The sequence below is a fragment of the Sciurus vulgaris genome, assembly GCF_902686455.1.
Source record: "Sciurus vulgaris genome assembly, chromosome: 2".
NCBI lineage: Eukaryota > Metazoa > Chordata > Mammalia > Rodentia > Sciuridae > Sciurus > Sciurus vulgaris.
Window position 1 is genome coordinate 158,562,963 of NC_136462.1, and position 18,519 is coordinate 158,581,481.

Consider the following 18,519-nt stretch of genomic DNA (forward strand, 5'->3'; position numbering starts at 1 on the left):
TGGAAGGCCTTGCCACAATACCATCCTTACTTAATTCTTTGTTTTTGTGCCTTGGGATCTTTCCATCTCTAATATAATAAGCATTTGGCAGTCATTCTTGGATCTGCTCTTCCTCTTTTTCAGATTCATTCCTTCTTGCTCATCGTTGCTCTTATCATCCCTCTACTTGTGTTTCTCAGATCCAGAGATTGTGCTTTAGTTTCTTTGACGAGGCCTTAAAAAATTTACAATTGATAATTGCCTTAGAAGTCAGCCCACCTCTACGTGTATGAAGTGAGGAACAGGATGATTTTGAAATAATTATGTTAATAACGAACAAATGGTGTAAGACAGTAAAGAGTGAAAAGAATGAGGGTCATGATGGAGATGGAACACAACCCACAGAAGACTCAGCAAAAGTCAAAGCAGAGGGGACTTAAGCAGAAAGTCTACAATGAACTGTTAGGAATAAAGTCAAATAAGTCAGCAACCATAATGAATACAACAAGTTCTTTAAAAAGGAAAGGAAGATCACTGGTTTAGTCTACCTGTATGTATGTCAGTCACAAAATTTAAAGCAGAAATTATTAGCAATAGACATAGCTCTGAATTTATATGAATTTCATAGTATCCAAATACATGAATTAAAATTTAACAAAATTACAAGAAATTACTGATAAAACCATAATCATAAAGGAAAATTTTAATATCAACTGTGATTAATTAATGAGTTAAGCAGACATAATTATTAGTAATAGAGGAAACTTGCACAATACAATTAATCTCAGTTGAATGGATATGTGTGTGTTGAACTTAATAATTAAGTTAATTAAAAAATACATGTGATTTTTTTAAAGTACACAGAATATTTTAAAAATTGATCAGTGAAATTGCTTATCTCAACAGATGTCCATGATTTATAATTAAACACATTCTGTAAATTTGATAAATTTAAATAATATCAGAAGTCATATCAAAAGGAACATAAGATATTGAAAACTTCAAATAAATTATTAAGAAGAAATCAAATAGTTTATTACAAAATATTTAGAACTGGATACTACATAAGTCAAAATTGGTAGACTATAGGTGAAGTCTTTAATAGATAAAAATATGACTTTAGGTACATATATTAGAAGAGAAAAATATAGCTCTATGTGCCCTATTTAGAAAATGAAGGTGAGAGCAGCAGAATAACTTAGAAGTTAATTAAAAAGAGACTAGCAAAAATAAGAGACTAGGGCTGGGATTGTGGCTCAGTGGTAGAGCACTCGCCTAGCATGTGTGAGGCACTGGGTTCAATTCTCAGCACTGCATAGAAATAAATAAAAATAAAGGTCCGTCAACAACTAAAAAAAAATTAAAAAAAACTAAGAGACTATATGAATGTACTACAAAGTAAAAACAAAAGAGTGAACAAAGAAAAACCCTTCTGTCTTTACTGAACCTTCAAATAAAAGAGAAACTTTATCTTTTCCATTCTATTCCATAGAAAGGGAAAGAAAGCTTTCTAACTTTTGTTACTATTTTGGGAACAATCAGAGAAGGTCAGTATGATTTAAAAAAAAAAAGAATTAGAGACCATCTCACTTATAAGCATACAAGCAAAAAAAAAAGTAAATAAAATACTAGCAATAGAAATCCAAGAATATTGGAAAAATATACATCAGGGCCAAGAGAATTCCATTACAGGAATACAAAACAAAACAAAGCATAACAAAACCTATCTTGAGAAAGAGATCAGTTAAGTCTCAATTGAGGAACTTTGTACAAAATACTTCACCATCACTCCTTTAAACTGTCAAGGTCATCAATAACATAGTCTGAGAAACTATCATAACCGAGTAAAGACTATGGAGACCTGACAATTATTTGTTATGGGTGAAATCCTGGAACAATGATAACAAAAAATTAGGTTTAAAAACTAAGTAGACCTAAAGTAAACATTATAGTAATGTTTTAATATTGGTTTGCTAATTATAACAAATATTCCATCCTAATATAAAATGTTAATAATAGGGGAAACTGTGGAGTATATGAGAACTCTCTATACTATCTTTGCAATTTTTTTATAAATTCAAAACATTTAAAAAATATTTTATTTTTAAAAAAGTAATTCAGGGAAAATTATCAAATAGAAAGTAAATACATTTAAAATAACATAAAATTTATAAAATAGCCAGATGTGATGGCACATGCCTGTAATCCCAGTGGCTAGGAAGGCTAAGGTAAGAGGATTGTAAGTCCAAAGCCAGCCTCAGCAACTTAGCAAGGCCTTGTCTGAAATTAAAAAAATAAAATAGAATGGGCTAGGGATGTGGCTCAGTGTTTAAATGTCCCTGGGTTAATTTCCTCTAACAACAACAAAAAAGTATATATATACACATATACATGTACATATATATGTGTGTGTGTGTGTGTGTGTGTGTGTGTGTGTGTGTGTGTGTGTGTGTGTATACACATACACACACACACACACAGCAGCATTTTAAAATAAGCTAAAGAGCCAGGTGCCATGGTGTGTGCTCATAATTCCAATGATGTGGGAGGCTGAGGCAGGAGGATCATATGTTAGAGTTTCAGTTTGGGCAATTTAGTAAGACCATATCTTAAAATAAAATTAATAAACAGTGCTGGGGATGTAGCTCAGAGGCAGAATGCTCCTGGATTCAATTCCTCATACCACCACCACTACTACTACCACAACAACAACAATAAAAGAAAAGAAAAAGAAAGAAAGAAAGGAAAGGGGAAAAAAAGCCAAAGAAATGACTGACAAAGGCATTTTAAAATTCCTGTGAATGTATATCTAGTCAAAGATAGAGTGAACAAACAAGATAGCCCCACTTGTTCCCTAAATGCTAAACTGAATCCACATTGAGAGGATTTATATTAAATAAGAAAAAAATCACAAGGACAAAGATGGCAAGAAAAAGACCAACCTTAAGAAGGAGCTCAACTGACATGTGGCAAAGGAACGGGCACACCCAAGAACATCAAATCCTATGTCAGTAGTAAGCAAAGCCCAGTAACGGCAGAGAACTACAGGTTTTCTGAAAGGGTTAGAGAGTTGCCTACACCAACCCTAATGCTAAGGCTACAAACAGGAAGACAAAATCTATATAAGTACTTTTTAGAGTTCCTTTGCCCCCAAACTTCTTACCCCAGAGATGGAGAAATTGAAGATGTCTTGGGCCTGGGGTCACCAAAGCATGCTAAATGCTGAGATGCTGTCTTAAAAACAAAGGGATTAAATGAGTGTTTACATACTCTCTGAACAGGAGAGACTCTTTTGGGAGGCTTCCCTGGAATTCGAGTTCCAAAGTAAAACTTATGATACATATATCTGAGTTTCTTTCAAGAACATGGTGAAACTCACTGGAGAGCATGCCTGCTTGTGAACAAAACTTCTTTGCAGTCCTCAGCAAGTAGATCTGTCAAAGTCATTGACGAAATGAGTCTAGAATTGAGGAAATAAATACAGGCCAAAAATGGGTATGTAGAGATATGAGTACGTGGATGGCATTTAAATCTTTATGGCATTCGTCTGTATGAAGGAGTAAGGACAAACCAAGAAGAAAAGAGCCCTGGGGAGGGCGTCCTCAGTGTTTTCAGGGCTCTGAGATGAAGAGGAATCAGCAAGAGGAAAACCAGGTGAATGTCACACCTGAGGTTCAGAAAGGACGTGGGATTACATGACTAATGATGCTGAGGGGTGGATATTGAGCACTGCATAAGCAACATGGAGGCTATTGGCAGCCTACTCAAGAGCAATAGAGCAGAGGGAATAGAATACAATGGGGGCTGTAGTTTTGACACATGAGAATAGACACCAAACTTGGTGCAAAGTCTCCAGAGTCGGGATTTGGAAACCATGATGAAAAAATCTAAGCTGTTGGAGGTTTTCTAAAAGGATATTTTTGGTCATAGAAAAAAAAAAAAAAAAAAGCAGAGTTGTGAGAAAAGGGCACGAGCAAGAGTTGTTAAATGCTTCAAGGATGCCAAAAGAATGAAGAGCAAGAAAATACAAAATGTTTACTACTGATGATTACTTTATACATGCTATAAAATAAATATATTTGTCACAATGCAGTGTTCTGTTAAGTGTTGCCTGGGTGTTCCTGACTGCTTTTCTGTTCTCTCTAAAACTCCAGAAGCTTATGACTTTAGGAAGCATTAGTCTTGATCAGTTCAGTCTTCCCCAGCCTTTAGCCACCCTAAAGCAATAGGCATCCAAAGAACAAAATCCTGTAATTTTAATGATATGAAATTAAATATATCTATAAATCATTGACTTCCTCATTAGCCATTCCTTTCAATGTATTAAACTTTATAATTAAATATGTGCCTTGTGCCTTGAATTGCTAGCACATTCCTATCTCAGGGCCTTTGCCCTGGCTCTTTGCCTTCATGGACTGTGATCAGCTCTCCCACAGCTGCACAGCTCACTGGCTTACCATCTTTTGACTTCATTTCCATGCTTAATAGCTTTATTCATTAGAAAAAGGTGCATGAAAACCTCAGTGAGACAGGACTTCATAAAACCTGATAGTACCTATACCAGCAAGAATGTGGGGCAAAAGCAGTGCTCTTGTACTTCACTCATGGAAATACAAACTGGAATAGCCACTTTGAAAAACAGTCTTGAAATTTCTTTCTTTACTTCCATTTAATATGTATTAAACATTCACTTATGAGTTAACCCAGGAATATATTACCCTTAGGTATTTATCAAAGGGAAATGTACATGTATGTTCCTACAAAAACCTGTACATGAATGTTTTTGGCAGCTTTATTTGTAGTTGCCCAAAACAGGAGCCAATCTAAATGGCCTTTAAAGGTTAGTGGATAAATCATAAAGTGGAATATTAATCAACAATCAGAAGGAAAAGACTACTGATATGACATAGCCTCATGGCTGAATCTCAAGCACATTTTGCTAAGTGAAAGAAACCAAATAGGCTACACACTAGGATTCCATTTAATATACCTTGCTGGAAGAGGCCGAGCTGTAGGGACAGAGAAAAGCAGTGGTTGTGAGGGACTGAGAACAAAGGGGACTGACCATGAAAGGGGCACTTTTTGGAGCAATGGGACTGTCTCATTTCTTGATTATAAAAACAGTTTACAGTGACTGCTTTATGACGCCATACACTCCTTAAAATTCCTTAAGCCCAATAAGAAGGAAAATTTCTTGTCTGTCAGTTCTACCCTCAATAAACCTGATCTAACAACCATAAAAACAGCACAAACATTTCTCCAACAGTGAGGCCTTCCCAGCCATGTATTCCCAGGGTACCCATCCTGCTCAAGGTCCCGCTTGTCCCTTCCCCTGCTTCATCAGGATGGCCAGGAACTGTTACTTCATCCCTAGCTTGTTGCCCTTTGAGTGTCAAGAATCAAAATCATTTTACTTTCTTCATCAATCCTTTTCTATTATTTCAAGTTCTCAGCCAGTTTACATTTGTTGTTTTAATTACTGGGGATATATAAAATTTCAGCATAGTTAATTGGCATTCAAGAAAAAAACTGCCATGATGAAATCCAGATTGTGTTTACAGGGTTAATTTGTGCATTTCTTCGTAGACAGCAGCGAGTGTCTCGCAGATGACTGTAGTATAATTGCTGGAGGGAACCTCACTGGTTGGCACCCAGATTCTGCTGCTGTACTGTGGCGAAGAGTCTTGGGAATCCTCGGAGATGTGAATAATATCCAGTCGCCCAAGATCCACGCCAAAGTTTTTGGCTATCTCTATGAACTCTGGTACAAACTAGCAAAGGCATGTTCTTCTATGTTATCTTTGAAATTTTCATCATTAATACAAAAACTGTGTTGCAGGTAACTACTGAACATATTCTGGAACACAAATTAGGCACTTACACAAAGTGCATTTGATTATCAAAGAGGAAATGATAATAATTATAGTTTGTTTTATAAATGTGAAGTTACTTCATTTAGTGTAAAAGTAGAATATTTGTATAGGATATTAAAAGTAGGATTTTGAATAGATTTAGTTATTCTTTTTATAAAATACTGGTTTTAGTGTACAAAGTTTGGAAAACAGAAAGTACAAAGAAGAAAATATGCATCACCATCTCTTAGAAATAACTGATATGAATATATCATTTTATTTCTGTAGATAAAGACATTTTTATAAAACTAGAATCTTAGAGTACATACAATTTTCATTCTGGTTTTTGTTTTGGTACTGAATATAATTTTTTCCTGTAATTAAATATTGTTTTAAAAAACATGATTCATATACATGCAGTATAACTTGTTAAAGCATTCCCTAACATTTGGAGTTTAGGACCTCTCCAGGTACTAACGTTCAAGGAAAAACAATATACTAGTTTTATATTTAAACTAAAACCACATACAGTAAGTCAGACACAATTCAGACAGACAAGAGATTTCACAACCAAAGAAAAAATTGTAACTATTATGCATTTTCACTCAACTTATAGAAATTTAATTAGGATCAGCTATTTGACTATGAAAGACAATATTGGAATATTGTTGTAATAAACGGACTGTTACCTTCCCTAAAATTCTCTTCTTTGTGAATTAGATACGGGATAATCTAGCAATAAGCCTAGATAACCAGTCTTCTCCATCTCCTCCAGTCTTGATCCCACCACTCAGAATGTTTGCATCATGGCTATTTAAGGCAAGTGGATATTTGTTTGTTTCTTTATTGCAATTTCCTCTTCCTTTCTGAAATTGAGTTTGAAAAATGTAATTGCTTAAGACTGCATGTTTTGAAGACAGACTGAGTTTTACTAAAGCCACAGCACCCTACATTTTCATAAACAACTCTTCTGGAAAACTGAGAAGTAAATGAAATGTTGAAATGCTCTGCATCTGGACTTGATTTAATCTGGAAACATCATCTCCTTGGCAGGCAACGACGCTGCCAAATGAATACAAGGAAGGCAAACTACAAGCCTACAGGCTGATCTGTGCCATGATGACCAGACGCCAGGACGTTCTGCCAAACTCAGATTTCCTGGTGCATTTTTACCTTGTGATGCACCTGGGATTATCCAGCGAGGACCAGGTATTCAGTGACCTCTTTGTCATAATTGTCCATTAATAGGAAACTGCATATTATGCTTTACTGATATCAAGGTATAGGAAAATACATCAGAAATGTTTAATTTCTCAGCAGTTTCAACTCTTATAGAAACCACAGTAGTCTTTCAAAACTGTCAATCAAGTTTTATTACATCCCTGTTTTTTCCCTCCCACTGACTTTGCATCATGACATCTAAATTTGAATTTAATTCTATGGCTGTATGATCTGATCTCTGCCTGTGTTGCCAATCACAAAATACCATCTCAACCAACCACTTTTCATATGGATTCAGCATAATATATTGCTTGAAACAATTGATTCTAGTCATTTAGATATGTCTGGAAACTATGATTTTAGTGAATGAATTCATTTTGTGAAAGATTTTACCCTTAAGTTGAGAATTCTCACATTTTTTGATGCAGAGTGATTTTATTTTCTCCCAAAGAAATTAAAATTAAATTGTGGTTAAGTAGGAAAAAAAGGTCCCAAGCCATCTAGCTACAGCCTTCTCTTTGTAGACCCTGGATTTAGGGATGTCATATGTGGCTAACTCCTGTCCTTGCTCTGTTGGGAAGCCCTTAGCACTAGTGAGGGGAAGGAGGAGGGATGCAGGGACATGTGGACCTTTGACTTGATGTAGGAATATCAATCAGGCAAGGAATGTGTTTGTACTTTACAGAGATTATTTTGGACTCTATTGGAGGGTAGATTTGAAATTATGGCAGTGGTAGGACAGAGTATAATTTTGGATCTGGAGACAGATTAAATAGTAAGTGGTCAAACTAATATAAAATTTTTAAATGATGAGAACTAAGATGGTAGCATTAGAGATGAGAAGTAAAGAACAGGAAAGAGTTAAAAAATTTTAAGTCATTTCATTTTACCATTAGATCTTCTTGACCAACTAGAGATCTGGTAAGTATTTCAGAATTTACCCTTTAAGTTGCTCCTTTAAGTTGCTCATACTTCTCAATGAATTGAATCACTTATTAACTACCAGGTAGCTCTCCTTTATGTATTTCATTTATCCTATAAATGTTTTATGCAGACATGCAGACCTTTTGATACCCCTAAGATACATTTAAGCTTTTTTGTTGTTGCTTTAGCATGTACCTGAACTTTCCCCACCCTTGGGCTCTGTTTAAAGATTTTTCAGCCTATTCTCTGATATATACTTTGAGCTTTAATTGCTGAACTTTTATTTAAGTTATAATTTTGCCATCCAGTGAGTTGTCTTTGTCATATCTGTTCTGAATTTAGACAACATCTATATAGGAGGTTCAATTTAGACTCATGGTCACATTTATTTCCTAGATAAATGTAGAAATAAAGATGCAAAGTAGAATTATTTATACTTCCTGCTTAAATATTTTATAGCCATCATTGCAGGTAAAAGCATTTTTTTACAGAATGTTACAAGTCAGGGTTTGTGGACGATTAAATTAAGGGTATAAATGGGGAAGAAAATTAACTTCATAGATGACATGATCCCTCAGTATAGGAACCAAGAGAGTAAGGTTTATGTAACAGTGCTTCACTTTAAAGGAGTATTTTGCAAAGATTTTTCAGGAAAAAAAATTACTTGGAAATAACCAACCATAGAATATTCTGATTTAATTAAAAATTTGAAGTTGGCTATAAATACTTAGTATTTCTTACTGTGTTTTCTAGAAAGTCACATAAATAGGTGTGAGTTTAGAATCACCTATTTATTTTAAGGCATGTTGGTATGAAAATGAAACAATAAAATCAGATGAAATAAGCATTTAAGAAATTAGTATGATTATAAGAATTATTTTCAAAAATATTTGGAATGTAGGAAAAGGAGTTTTCAAATTTTATGCTTAAAATTGTTTTCACATTTTGATATTATATCATGCTTTCTGTTAAGACTTAGTGACCTTTTATAATTGTAGTAAATACATAAATCTTTGGAGATAGTGCAGTGCTAGCTGTAATCCTAACATCCAGACTTCTAAGATAAAGTGGGGATATCATAAATCTTTATTTTATAATCAGTCTATTGTGTAGGCCATTAGAAGCCTGGATTTTTATGTGAGTTTAATAGAATTGACTATGTGCTTTAACCTTAACATTTATTGGTATATATTTTAGAAGACCTGACTGTCTGCCAAACAGAATTACTCTAAATAAACTTTATTCTTTTGCCAAAAGAAAATTATTCAGAAGAACTTTTAGTGAAAGAAACTTTTCTCATTTAAGTAAGAACTGTCTCTGGTTAATTAGTTTAACTTTTGGTCCACATGTCTAAATAGATCATGGTGGTTGTTTCAGAACTTATGTGTACTTCTGGAAACACATGCTATATTCATTATAGAAAGAAAGGAAAGCATTTACTGCAGAGAATACAGTTAAATTCAATTTTTTAATTGGCAAAGTGTGCACCTGTGGCTAGCCCCATCTCAGGGCTTGTTTCCATTTTGTGAGTTCTCAAAGAGCCATGCTTACATGTATCCTGGAACTAAAGGGATTCTTTTATTCAGAGAGAACATTACAAATAAGTTCCCGTGTGTTTTAATGAGATAAGTAATAGCAAATAATTCTTAAAATTTTAACACCAGTCTTGTCTTACAAATAAAATTGAAGGTGTGTTTCCTTCTTTTGCCTCTGGGTGGCAAACTTGTCTGCTGGACTCAGTTGGGTGATATAAAACTGCTACAAGACTGCTACAAACTGCTACAAACACTTTGGTATATGTGGCAGGGTCATTTTACAAAATGCTTTCTTGAATGTGAGAGTATCAAAATTATATCAGCAGTGACCAATAAAATGTTGAATTATAAATAAATCCCATATTTTTAAACTTAGTGGTGCTTGTCCTAATTGAAGACTTTGAGAAATTTTAAAACCTATTTATAAAGTAGATGTCTCATAAATTGCCCTGTGTATAGTAACATAGTCATGTAAAGTCCTGGCTTTATGTAATATGGAATCTAATTCATCATATAAATAAATCTAGTCATTTTCTTCTAAAAATTAATGCATATGCCAAACAACCAAAATTCAAAATGTAGTATGTTGTAAAACAATTGTTTTTTAGTATTGTTTTAACCAGGTTTAGCTATCCTAATAACTTGATGATTCAATGATTAACACAATGACCTTATCAAGTAGTATTTCCTACAGTATAAATATAGTATGGGATTGTGACTTATTAGTGTGATTGAAAACATGCTTTGAAATGATTTTATTTTTTTCCTTGACATTAGTTTTTTAATTTTTTATTTTTTACAGGCTGCATTTTGATTCATTGTGCACAAATGGGGTACATCATTTCGTTTCTATGGTTGTACACGATGTAGATTCACAACATTTGTGTAGTCATAAGTGTACATAGGGTAATGATACCTATCTCATTCCACCACCTTTCATACAACATTAGTTTTTTAAAAATTAATCCTGTTATTGGTTTAGAAAATAATTAGGATCATAAACACTTTGAAAATAATTGTAAATTATAAAGAAAACTCTGGGTGACTTCTAGGAGTGCCCAGCCTGCCCATGAAGGGATTTTCCTGTTGGCCTTCTCTGCTCAGCTGCTTTGTGTCTTGTGGGCTGGTGGGGACAGTTGGAGGGTGTTCATTCCCATAGCATCCACAATGCCCAGCTTGGTGCTCAGGACTGCGTAACCTAGTCCCATTAATTCTTCTCTGCTATTCAGTTAGGTAAGTATCTTAACCCGTTTTACAAATAACGATGATTCAAAAAATATGGAGAACTTTTGTCCGATGCTACATATTCCAAAGGCTGTTGGAAATCACAGTCAGGTTTGGCATATTCTACTGGGTATGTTTTTTCATTGATTCACAGCTACTATGTTGGTCACACAGTCCTTGGCTTTATTCCTTCTTACTTTTTATTTTGCCTGGGCTCTGGCCTTGATAATGCCGACTTCACAGTCTTCCTTATTATAGTACCTCCAACTTCTAACATGTTCCCATTGTTGCCTTCTCAGTCTTTCAATTTCTCTTCTAAAGCTGTTCTTGGTTGTTTTTAGATTTTCCTAATGGTTAAGCAACTTTTTCACCTCATTCTTCCCCAAAATATTTTGACATGAAAGCAACAATGATTTGGATTTATTAAAAACAGTTTCTATTAATTTTGTGATTATTTAAAACATATGGAAAGATCAATATGTGTGAAATGGAAAAGGACAGTTGAGGAAAGGAATTTTATTTTCATGTTTGTAAGAACATATATCAAAGCCTGGAAAGTTTTCTTTTCTTAAAATAAGTAAACTATTTTTTAACAATGACTTACAGATTTAATGTCTTAATGTAATTTGTCTGTTATACATCAAAGTTAAATTTTCTTTTAAATGCAAAGCTTACATTAATGCAACATTATTGTTGCAAATTTGCATATAGAAATTTCGGGAAATGTGGGTCTTTGTCATTTTCATCTATAGTGCTGTATTATTATATTTTGTATTGCACCCAAAAAGCTTGAGTTCTCTCTCTGGTGAAAACTGAATTATTGTTCTGCCCTGAGGCAACTGTGGAGTTACAAAATAGAACCATAGCAGCACAGTATTTAAGGTATAGTGTGATAAAATGTAACAGTTAAAAACATGGGCCTCAAGTCAGCTTGAGCTCCAGTCTTGACTTTTAGCTTTCCTTGGCCAAGTCCTTGGTTTCCTACTTATAAAATGAGGATAATTACAGTACCCTCTTCAGAGGGCTGTTTGAAGACTTGAAGCGGGTAATGCCCTCAATTTAGAGTGTGATGTAACAGTCCTTACTAAGCATACGCCCTCACGCCAACACTGAAGATAAGGGGGACTGCAGCTCCATTAACCTCCTATGTTTCATTTTTTCCAATAACTGAAAGTGTTAGGTATTTTTCCCACTTTACCCATCTGTTGTCTTACTTTTTGAATATAATGATTTGACTAAATAATTAGGCATTGTGGAATTTCAGAACATTGAGAGAAATAACCACTTCCCATTTTCTGAATCTGATATAGTAATGTTTATTTTGCCCTTGTATACTTATCCAGGAATATCTCCTGTGTATCTGTGGTCATCAGCTCACTCTCTACTTGCTTCTCATTCCACCCAAAGAGGGGAACTGAACTCTGCATGGCCCAGACTCCTTGCAGCTAGTTGGCATCTAGCAGAGGCATCAACATGGCACTTGAAAGTGGACATGAGGGTGGGAGGAAGCAGCACAAGGGAGCTGGGGTCTGCCTTGTGATGTGGCTGAGTATTGCCTGACACCGTTGTGGAAGATTGTGCTTGATTCTCTGGTGCATCTAGAATACTATTAGCCACCTTACTATAAGTCAAATATAACTCTGTTAGATAAGCTTTAAGTTCTTGTCTTCATAATCTCAGATAATTGGATTTTGTTGTCTGCAAGTGAGACACTGACAGCCTGGACTTCTCTGCAAAGTCCTGTGCTGGACATTGGCAGAGCTTGATCATTTCTGGTTGATATTTTGGTTGCTAAATACACTTGTAACAGTAATTTAATTTACTTATTATTTCTTGATTTGGGATACTTATTGTGTAGCCAAGAATATTCAACTTATTTTGGGAATGCTTTTCTTTTATTTAACTTCATATTTTAATGACTCTTTTTCACACCAGCATTAAAGAAAACATAATTTTAAGAACCACATATAAACGGTACTCTATCATAGAAGTCAAAGTAATTCATGAGATTTCTAACGGATGTTATAGCCTCCTCTCATGAGGTGTCTGACGGAATAATATAATAATAAACAATCGTTTGTAAAAAGATCCCATGGGGCCCCTCAGTGAGCGTAAGACTCCCATTGAGTTATGAAAGCAAGGTGCAGGGGTGATACTTGTAAATTGGCCATACCTGACTCTTTTAATAACCCCAGACAGCCTGTATCATGCAGTGATATGTAATAATTGCATCACCTTTTTTCAAAGAGTTGTTCTTTGTCAAAAATTTGAACTTATGACTAGAACCATACTTGTTAGATATGTATAACTTTCTAAATATATTTAAGGTTAAACAGAAATAAGTATTCAATTCTAGTGGAAGAATTAAGATGGCAATTTGAGGACCTTGTTTATCTCATATCCCAGGAAATCATTTTAACATGTGTCCCTAAAGTGCTTATTTTGTACAGCAAGTGATTTTACCAAGGTTTCAGTTATTGCATTTTAATTCAGTGCTAACTGAATAAAGTACATATTTGTGAATTTAAAAATTTAACTGATATTTGGTAAACAACAATCTCGATGTGAATCAGTAGATGAACTTTAAATGGCTAATTTTGAAAAATCTTCATTTAAAAAGAGGTTTTTTAAAAAAAAAATTATGGGCTTCTACAGTGAGAAAGGTCTAATCTTAAGCCTTACTCCTAAGATTTTTAAGAATGTGGTAATATATCTTTCAAGACTTTAGGACACAAAATGACTTCAAAATATATTTAGTAAGTGACTTACATAAGACCAGCTTCATATTGAAAACTCTTAACTGCTGGGAGCTAGACTCAGTTTTGTAACTCACTGGTCATGGGGCCTCTAACTGACCACAAGTAAGTTAAGAATGAATTTCACTCAAGGACCTCTAAGACCCCTGAACGTTCCTGGATCCTCTGACTTATTTTTAGGCATTTTGTTGTTAGGGTCATATCACTCTTCCCTAAATATGGCACAAAGTTTAATTCTTTTCTTGTTGAACATTTTCCCCATCACAGTAAAGACCTAGTCAGGTTCTCAGGATATGAGACACATAAACAAATATTTGTAAACTGTCAATTTGTGCTAAGAACCAAACAAGTGATATGTACATTATGAAAATAGGACTGTGATGAACACCCTTCTAGCTAAGTTGGGTTGAAAACAGCTCATGGAAGAGGAGGGATTCAGCAGAACTTTCAAAGATGGATAGGATTTAGACAGGACAAGAAGTAGGATGTAATTTCACATGACAAAGATACATCAGGCACTGTGGTGCATGCCTGTAATCCCAGCAACTTGACAGGCTGAGACAGGAGGATCGCAAGTTCAAAGCCAGCCTCAGTAACCTAGTGAGGCCTTAAGCAACTTAATGAGACCTTTTCTCTAAATAAAAAATAAAAAGAACAGCGGGCGTAGCTCAGTGGTTACGTGCCCCTGGGTTTAATCTCTGGTAACAACAACAAGAAACAAAGATACAAAACTTCTCACATCATGTTCAAGGTACACTGACTAAGAGTAATTTTGCTTTAGTACCAGGTGTTTGTATGGAAATAATATTTGAACATGAATCCAGGCAGCACTGTAGAGAACCTTGATTCAGGGTGGTTTAACAGGGAGCTATTAAATGTTTTTGAACATGACACTCAACATACTCAAAAAATATTTTAAGAAGCTTAAACCGTAGTTATTATGTGGGGTGAATTATAATCATGAGAGAGTGATGACAGCAAGAACAGAAAGGGAATTGTGGTAATAACCCAGGGGCACATTAATGAGGGCTAACAAGGACTGGGACACAGATGGGGTTTGTGTGAATGTAAATGTATTTAAACGTGTGTGTGTGTGTGTGTGTGTGTGAGAGAGAGAGAGAGAGAGAGAGAGAGAGAGAGAATATACTCATATGTATGTATATAAATACACACATGGGTATTAACATATGTGTATAGATGTAGTGTGCCTTTTTGTGCATATATAATTGTGCATGTGTTGTGTTGTGTGTGTGTGTGTGTGTGTGTGTGAGAAAGAGAGAGAGAGAAAGAGAGAAAAAATTATTTGTGGCAGGTATAGTGTTGAATGAAAAGTATCCTGAGAAGGTAGAGCCTCCTGGCACTATTGGCATTGTCTCTCAAAGCCAAAACCCCTTCAGACCTGCGATGGAGGAAAAGAAGGTGGGTTGGCACTATACAGAGAAAGTAACTGTAAAAATTAACTCATGTCTTGACTTGTCCCTTACCTTGGACATGGTAGCACTGGGCAGACCAAGAACATACTTATAACCCTTTTGGAATTCAAAAAGTTTTTGTGTGCCAACTGTAAATTCATTTAGAGTTGTTAAAGTAGAACTTCTAATGGTTTCTGTCATTTGATGTTTTTATTAACCAATTTTGTTAATATTCATTTTTAAAGTAATTTTACACTTAAAAACAGCTCTTATTTTTCTAAAACGTTATTAATTTAATTTACATGATTTTATATGAATGAGACTTTATTGAATATAAGGGTTAGCTGTAGCAATATACAAAACTTTTAAGTTTAACATAGGTTCAATGAAAGAATATCATTCACACAGATAGGTGGAATATGATATCAGCCCTCTCCTCACATGTTTTGTTAATAGTAATTCTTAATATGTATTCATTGTACCAAATTCAGAGTGATAAAATATAGAAGCTATCATACAATTAACATCAACACCGTCAGATAACATGCAGTAGTTTGATGTTTCATTTGAGGTTTCATGGGATTGTACAAGCTATAGGTTAGTCAGTTCTGTCAAAGACAGTATTATTGGAACTTTATTCAGCTATCCAGCGGTCATGGGAACTTCAACTGAATAATTGCATCAGCGTGATAAACTGGATGGCTCATTTTCTTTCCTTTTAGAGCTATAAAACCACTAGTTACTTTCATTAGTCTACCAGACAAAGCCCATTTACTCCTCAATAAGGAAAGTAGAAATATGTAGAAGGTAACAGATGGCAGAGGTTTCGGTTATGAGGTTTAACATGTGAGCAGTGAACTTGTTTCACAGCTTTTTTAAAAAGTGTAAGATGATAGCATGGGAGACTGATCCAGAGAGGAAGAATTCTACCTGAGAGGCCAGAAACTCAAGTTTTGTTTTATATCCTTTGTTAGATTTAAAAGTATAGGGACTTTCTTTCAAGTAAATGCTATCAGTGAAGAATATGCCATAAATCTTCCATGTGTTCAATAAGACATGTTTCATGAAATAAAGCATAAAAATTCAATAGAGCAGCAATTCAATCTTTATGGAAAAATGATAGATAGTTTCCACTCAACTGTTATATGATATATAAGCCAGCCTATGTTTTTCAGTAGAGAATGTGTTCTTTTGCCTGGCAGTTTCTTAGGGAAGGAAACTCTGTTGTGGCCTCTCCCAAGGCCTAAGTCACCAGAACCTTCCTTGGTGGAGTTACTCCAGTGCATCTTGTCTTTTCCCAGACAGAGTAGATGCTCACTAAATGTACTGATTAATAGAAAATGTAAGGACTAAAAGACCACCCTTTGAGCCTGGCTGTTCCAAATCCATGTGACATTGTGAGGATAAATAGGTGACAAGAGCAGTTGAGCTGAACATCACCAGCTGAAATCTTGTCTCCAATTATCAATTTCAAAGCAGACATTTCATATGGGGTAAGCTAGTCAGCATTCTTTACCCTAAAACAGTGGCTCTTGGGGTATAGGGGAATTCCCCCACCTGGGAACATTTGGTCATGTCTAGAGACATTTTTGTTGTCATAGCTGGGGAGAGGAAGGTTCACAGGCATCTAGTACAGAGAAGCCAGGCTATTGTTAAGCATCACAAAGCAAAGGACCCACAAAGAATTTATGATTCAGAGTATCAATCGAGCTGAGGTGGAAAAACCTTACCCTAGAAGAGTGCCAAGCAGATGACACTAGACTGACACTAAGCAACATCAATTAAATGACAGAACTCGGGAATCAGAAATATAAAAGAACAAGTCTCTTAAAGAAATTATACAAAAATTTTACCAAGGAAATTGAAGTAAGAGAGAAAAATATTTTAGTTTGAATTATATGAAAATTGCCAATATTTGAGTACTTTTCAAAAAGGGGGGAATGTGATTTATATGATTCAACTTATTATATTCTGCATTCATTTAAAAAATCAATTTAAGAAGTAAAACATGGATTGATTTGATCAATTCAAGTTAACATGAAAATAATCTGAGACAGATTTTGTCTGAAGCTCAATCTGATGACTTTGTGAGGCCTAAACTCCTAAAACTAGGGTGCTGAGTACATTGAGTGGAGATAGGGAGTTGCTTGGATTCTATTTCCCACCTGGATACCACCCAAGTTGATGAGAGGAAGGATGGTCAAGAGAATAGCTTGCATGAAGGAGAGCTAGTACACACACAAAGATAATTGCTTTCTTACATGTCTGAGGAAGTGCAGTGGGGAGAGAGATTAGGCTGTTTTACCTCCAGAGCTGGGACTCCTAGATGGATTCAGCTCACTATCAAGAGTCACTTGCTAATGCAGCTTTCTGTTCCAGTATGGCAGGTGATTGATTCTATGCATATACACCTCTCCAGCTCTACAGTATTCAGTCCGAGGTTGTCTGTCAGTCTCTTGAACAGCCTCTAGAAAAGGAAATGTCCACTCTAGAGTTTGCCTGCACAAATCCCAATTAAGTGGCTATGTCTTTGAGTTGGTGCCCACATGGCCTTTTGTGGCTTAAGCCGCTGGGTTCCATGAAATGGGTCCCTAATGGCTCTTGCTGGGTCCTTGGAAAGGTAAGGATAATAGGTCCTCAGCAGGCACTGGCCCATTTTCTGCAGAAGGGACCTGATGCTTAGACTATGGCTTGTTGACCAGCAAGATCCTCTTTTCTCATTTAGAATTCTATGATGACTTTAAGAAAATTCACATTTTTCTCTTAGCAAAAAGGCACTGAGAACCAGAGGGATGCCTTCTAAAGGCATTTCAAGTACCAAAGTTATACTTAGAGAAGGGGAGGATACTTTAAATCCCTTTTGGAGAGGTATGATTTTGAATATGAGAGATTTAAATAATGACTATGGTTTATAATCCATACAGGATAGGTTTGGATACAAGGAAATAATGTCAAGTAAAGCATTTTAAATTGCAGGTTTTGTTTCTGTAAGAAAGTACTCTCCTTTGTGGGGAATAATCTCTTTGTTGAATTCTTCTTAAGATATAACAAGTGGTAGTGTGGTGATGGCAGATTGTTCAGCTATTAATGTTATTTACTGGAACGTATTTTAGAGAGAACATTGTACTCAATAGAAACAATAAACAACAGTTTTCCTTCTGTTCTCCCATGGAAAATATTCTCTGGTAGGTATCTGCAGGCTAGAGAATTTCTAGCAAGAGAGAACCTTTTAGTAGTAAGACATTATAATAAAATACCTACCACTTTTTCCCTTTACTGGAGTCTTTGCTGAATGTGTGCAGCATGGTCCTTTTGTAAAGACCCAGTGCCTTGTGCCGTCTAGTTGCTTCTGTCCCTGGTCCCTACCGCATACTGGTGGTCCCTGTGCAGGAGCCCTGTGCTCTTGTCCTGGCCTCACTCAGCTCTGTGTGACTGTCCTCTGACCCTGAGAGGTCACTGCTGGCAGGCAGGGATCTTGCTTCGTCACAATGGCTAACATGGTCACTTCAACCCAGTTGTCACTGAAGATATTTGTCAATGATTTAAAATGTTTTTGTTTAGAATTATCAGTATGATTTGGGTTTCAATTCAGATTTTCTTAAAAATATTTTTTTAG

General features: G+C 35.4%; 1 protein-coding gene across 1 annotated transcript in view; it reads left to right on the top strand.

Annotated features, from left to right (window-relative positions):
* RALGAPA2 (Ral GTPase activating protein catalytic subunit alpha 2) overlaps window positions 1-18,519 on the top strand; it is a 309,855-nt gene that overhangs the window by 139,025 nt on the left and 152,311 nt on the right. Inside the window, 3 exon segments of the mRNA XM_079124240.1 lie at window positions 5,566-5,759; window positions 6,552-6,650; window positions 6,885-7,040. Coding sequence (XP_078980366.1) covers window positions 5,566-5,759; window positions 6,552-6,650; window positions 6,885-7,040 — 449 coding nt within the window.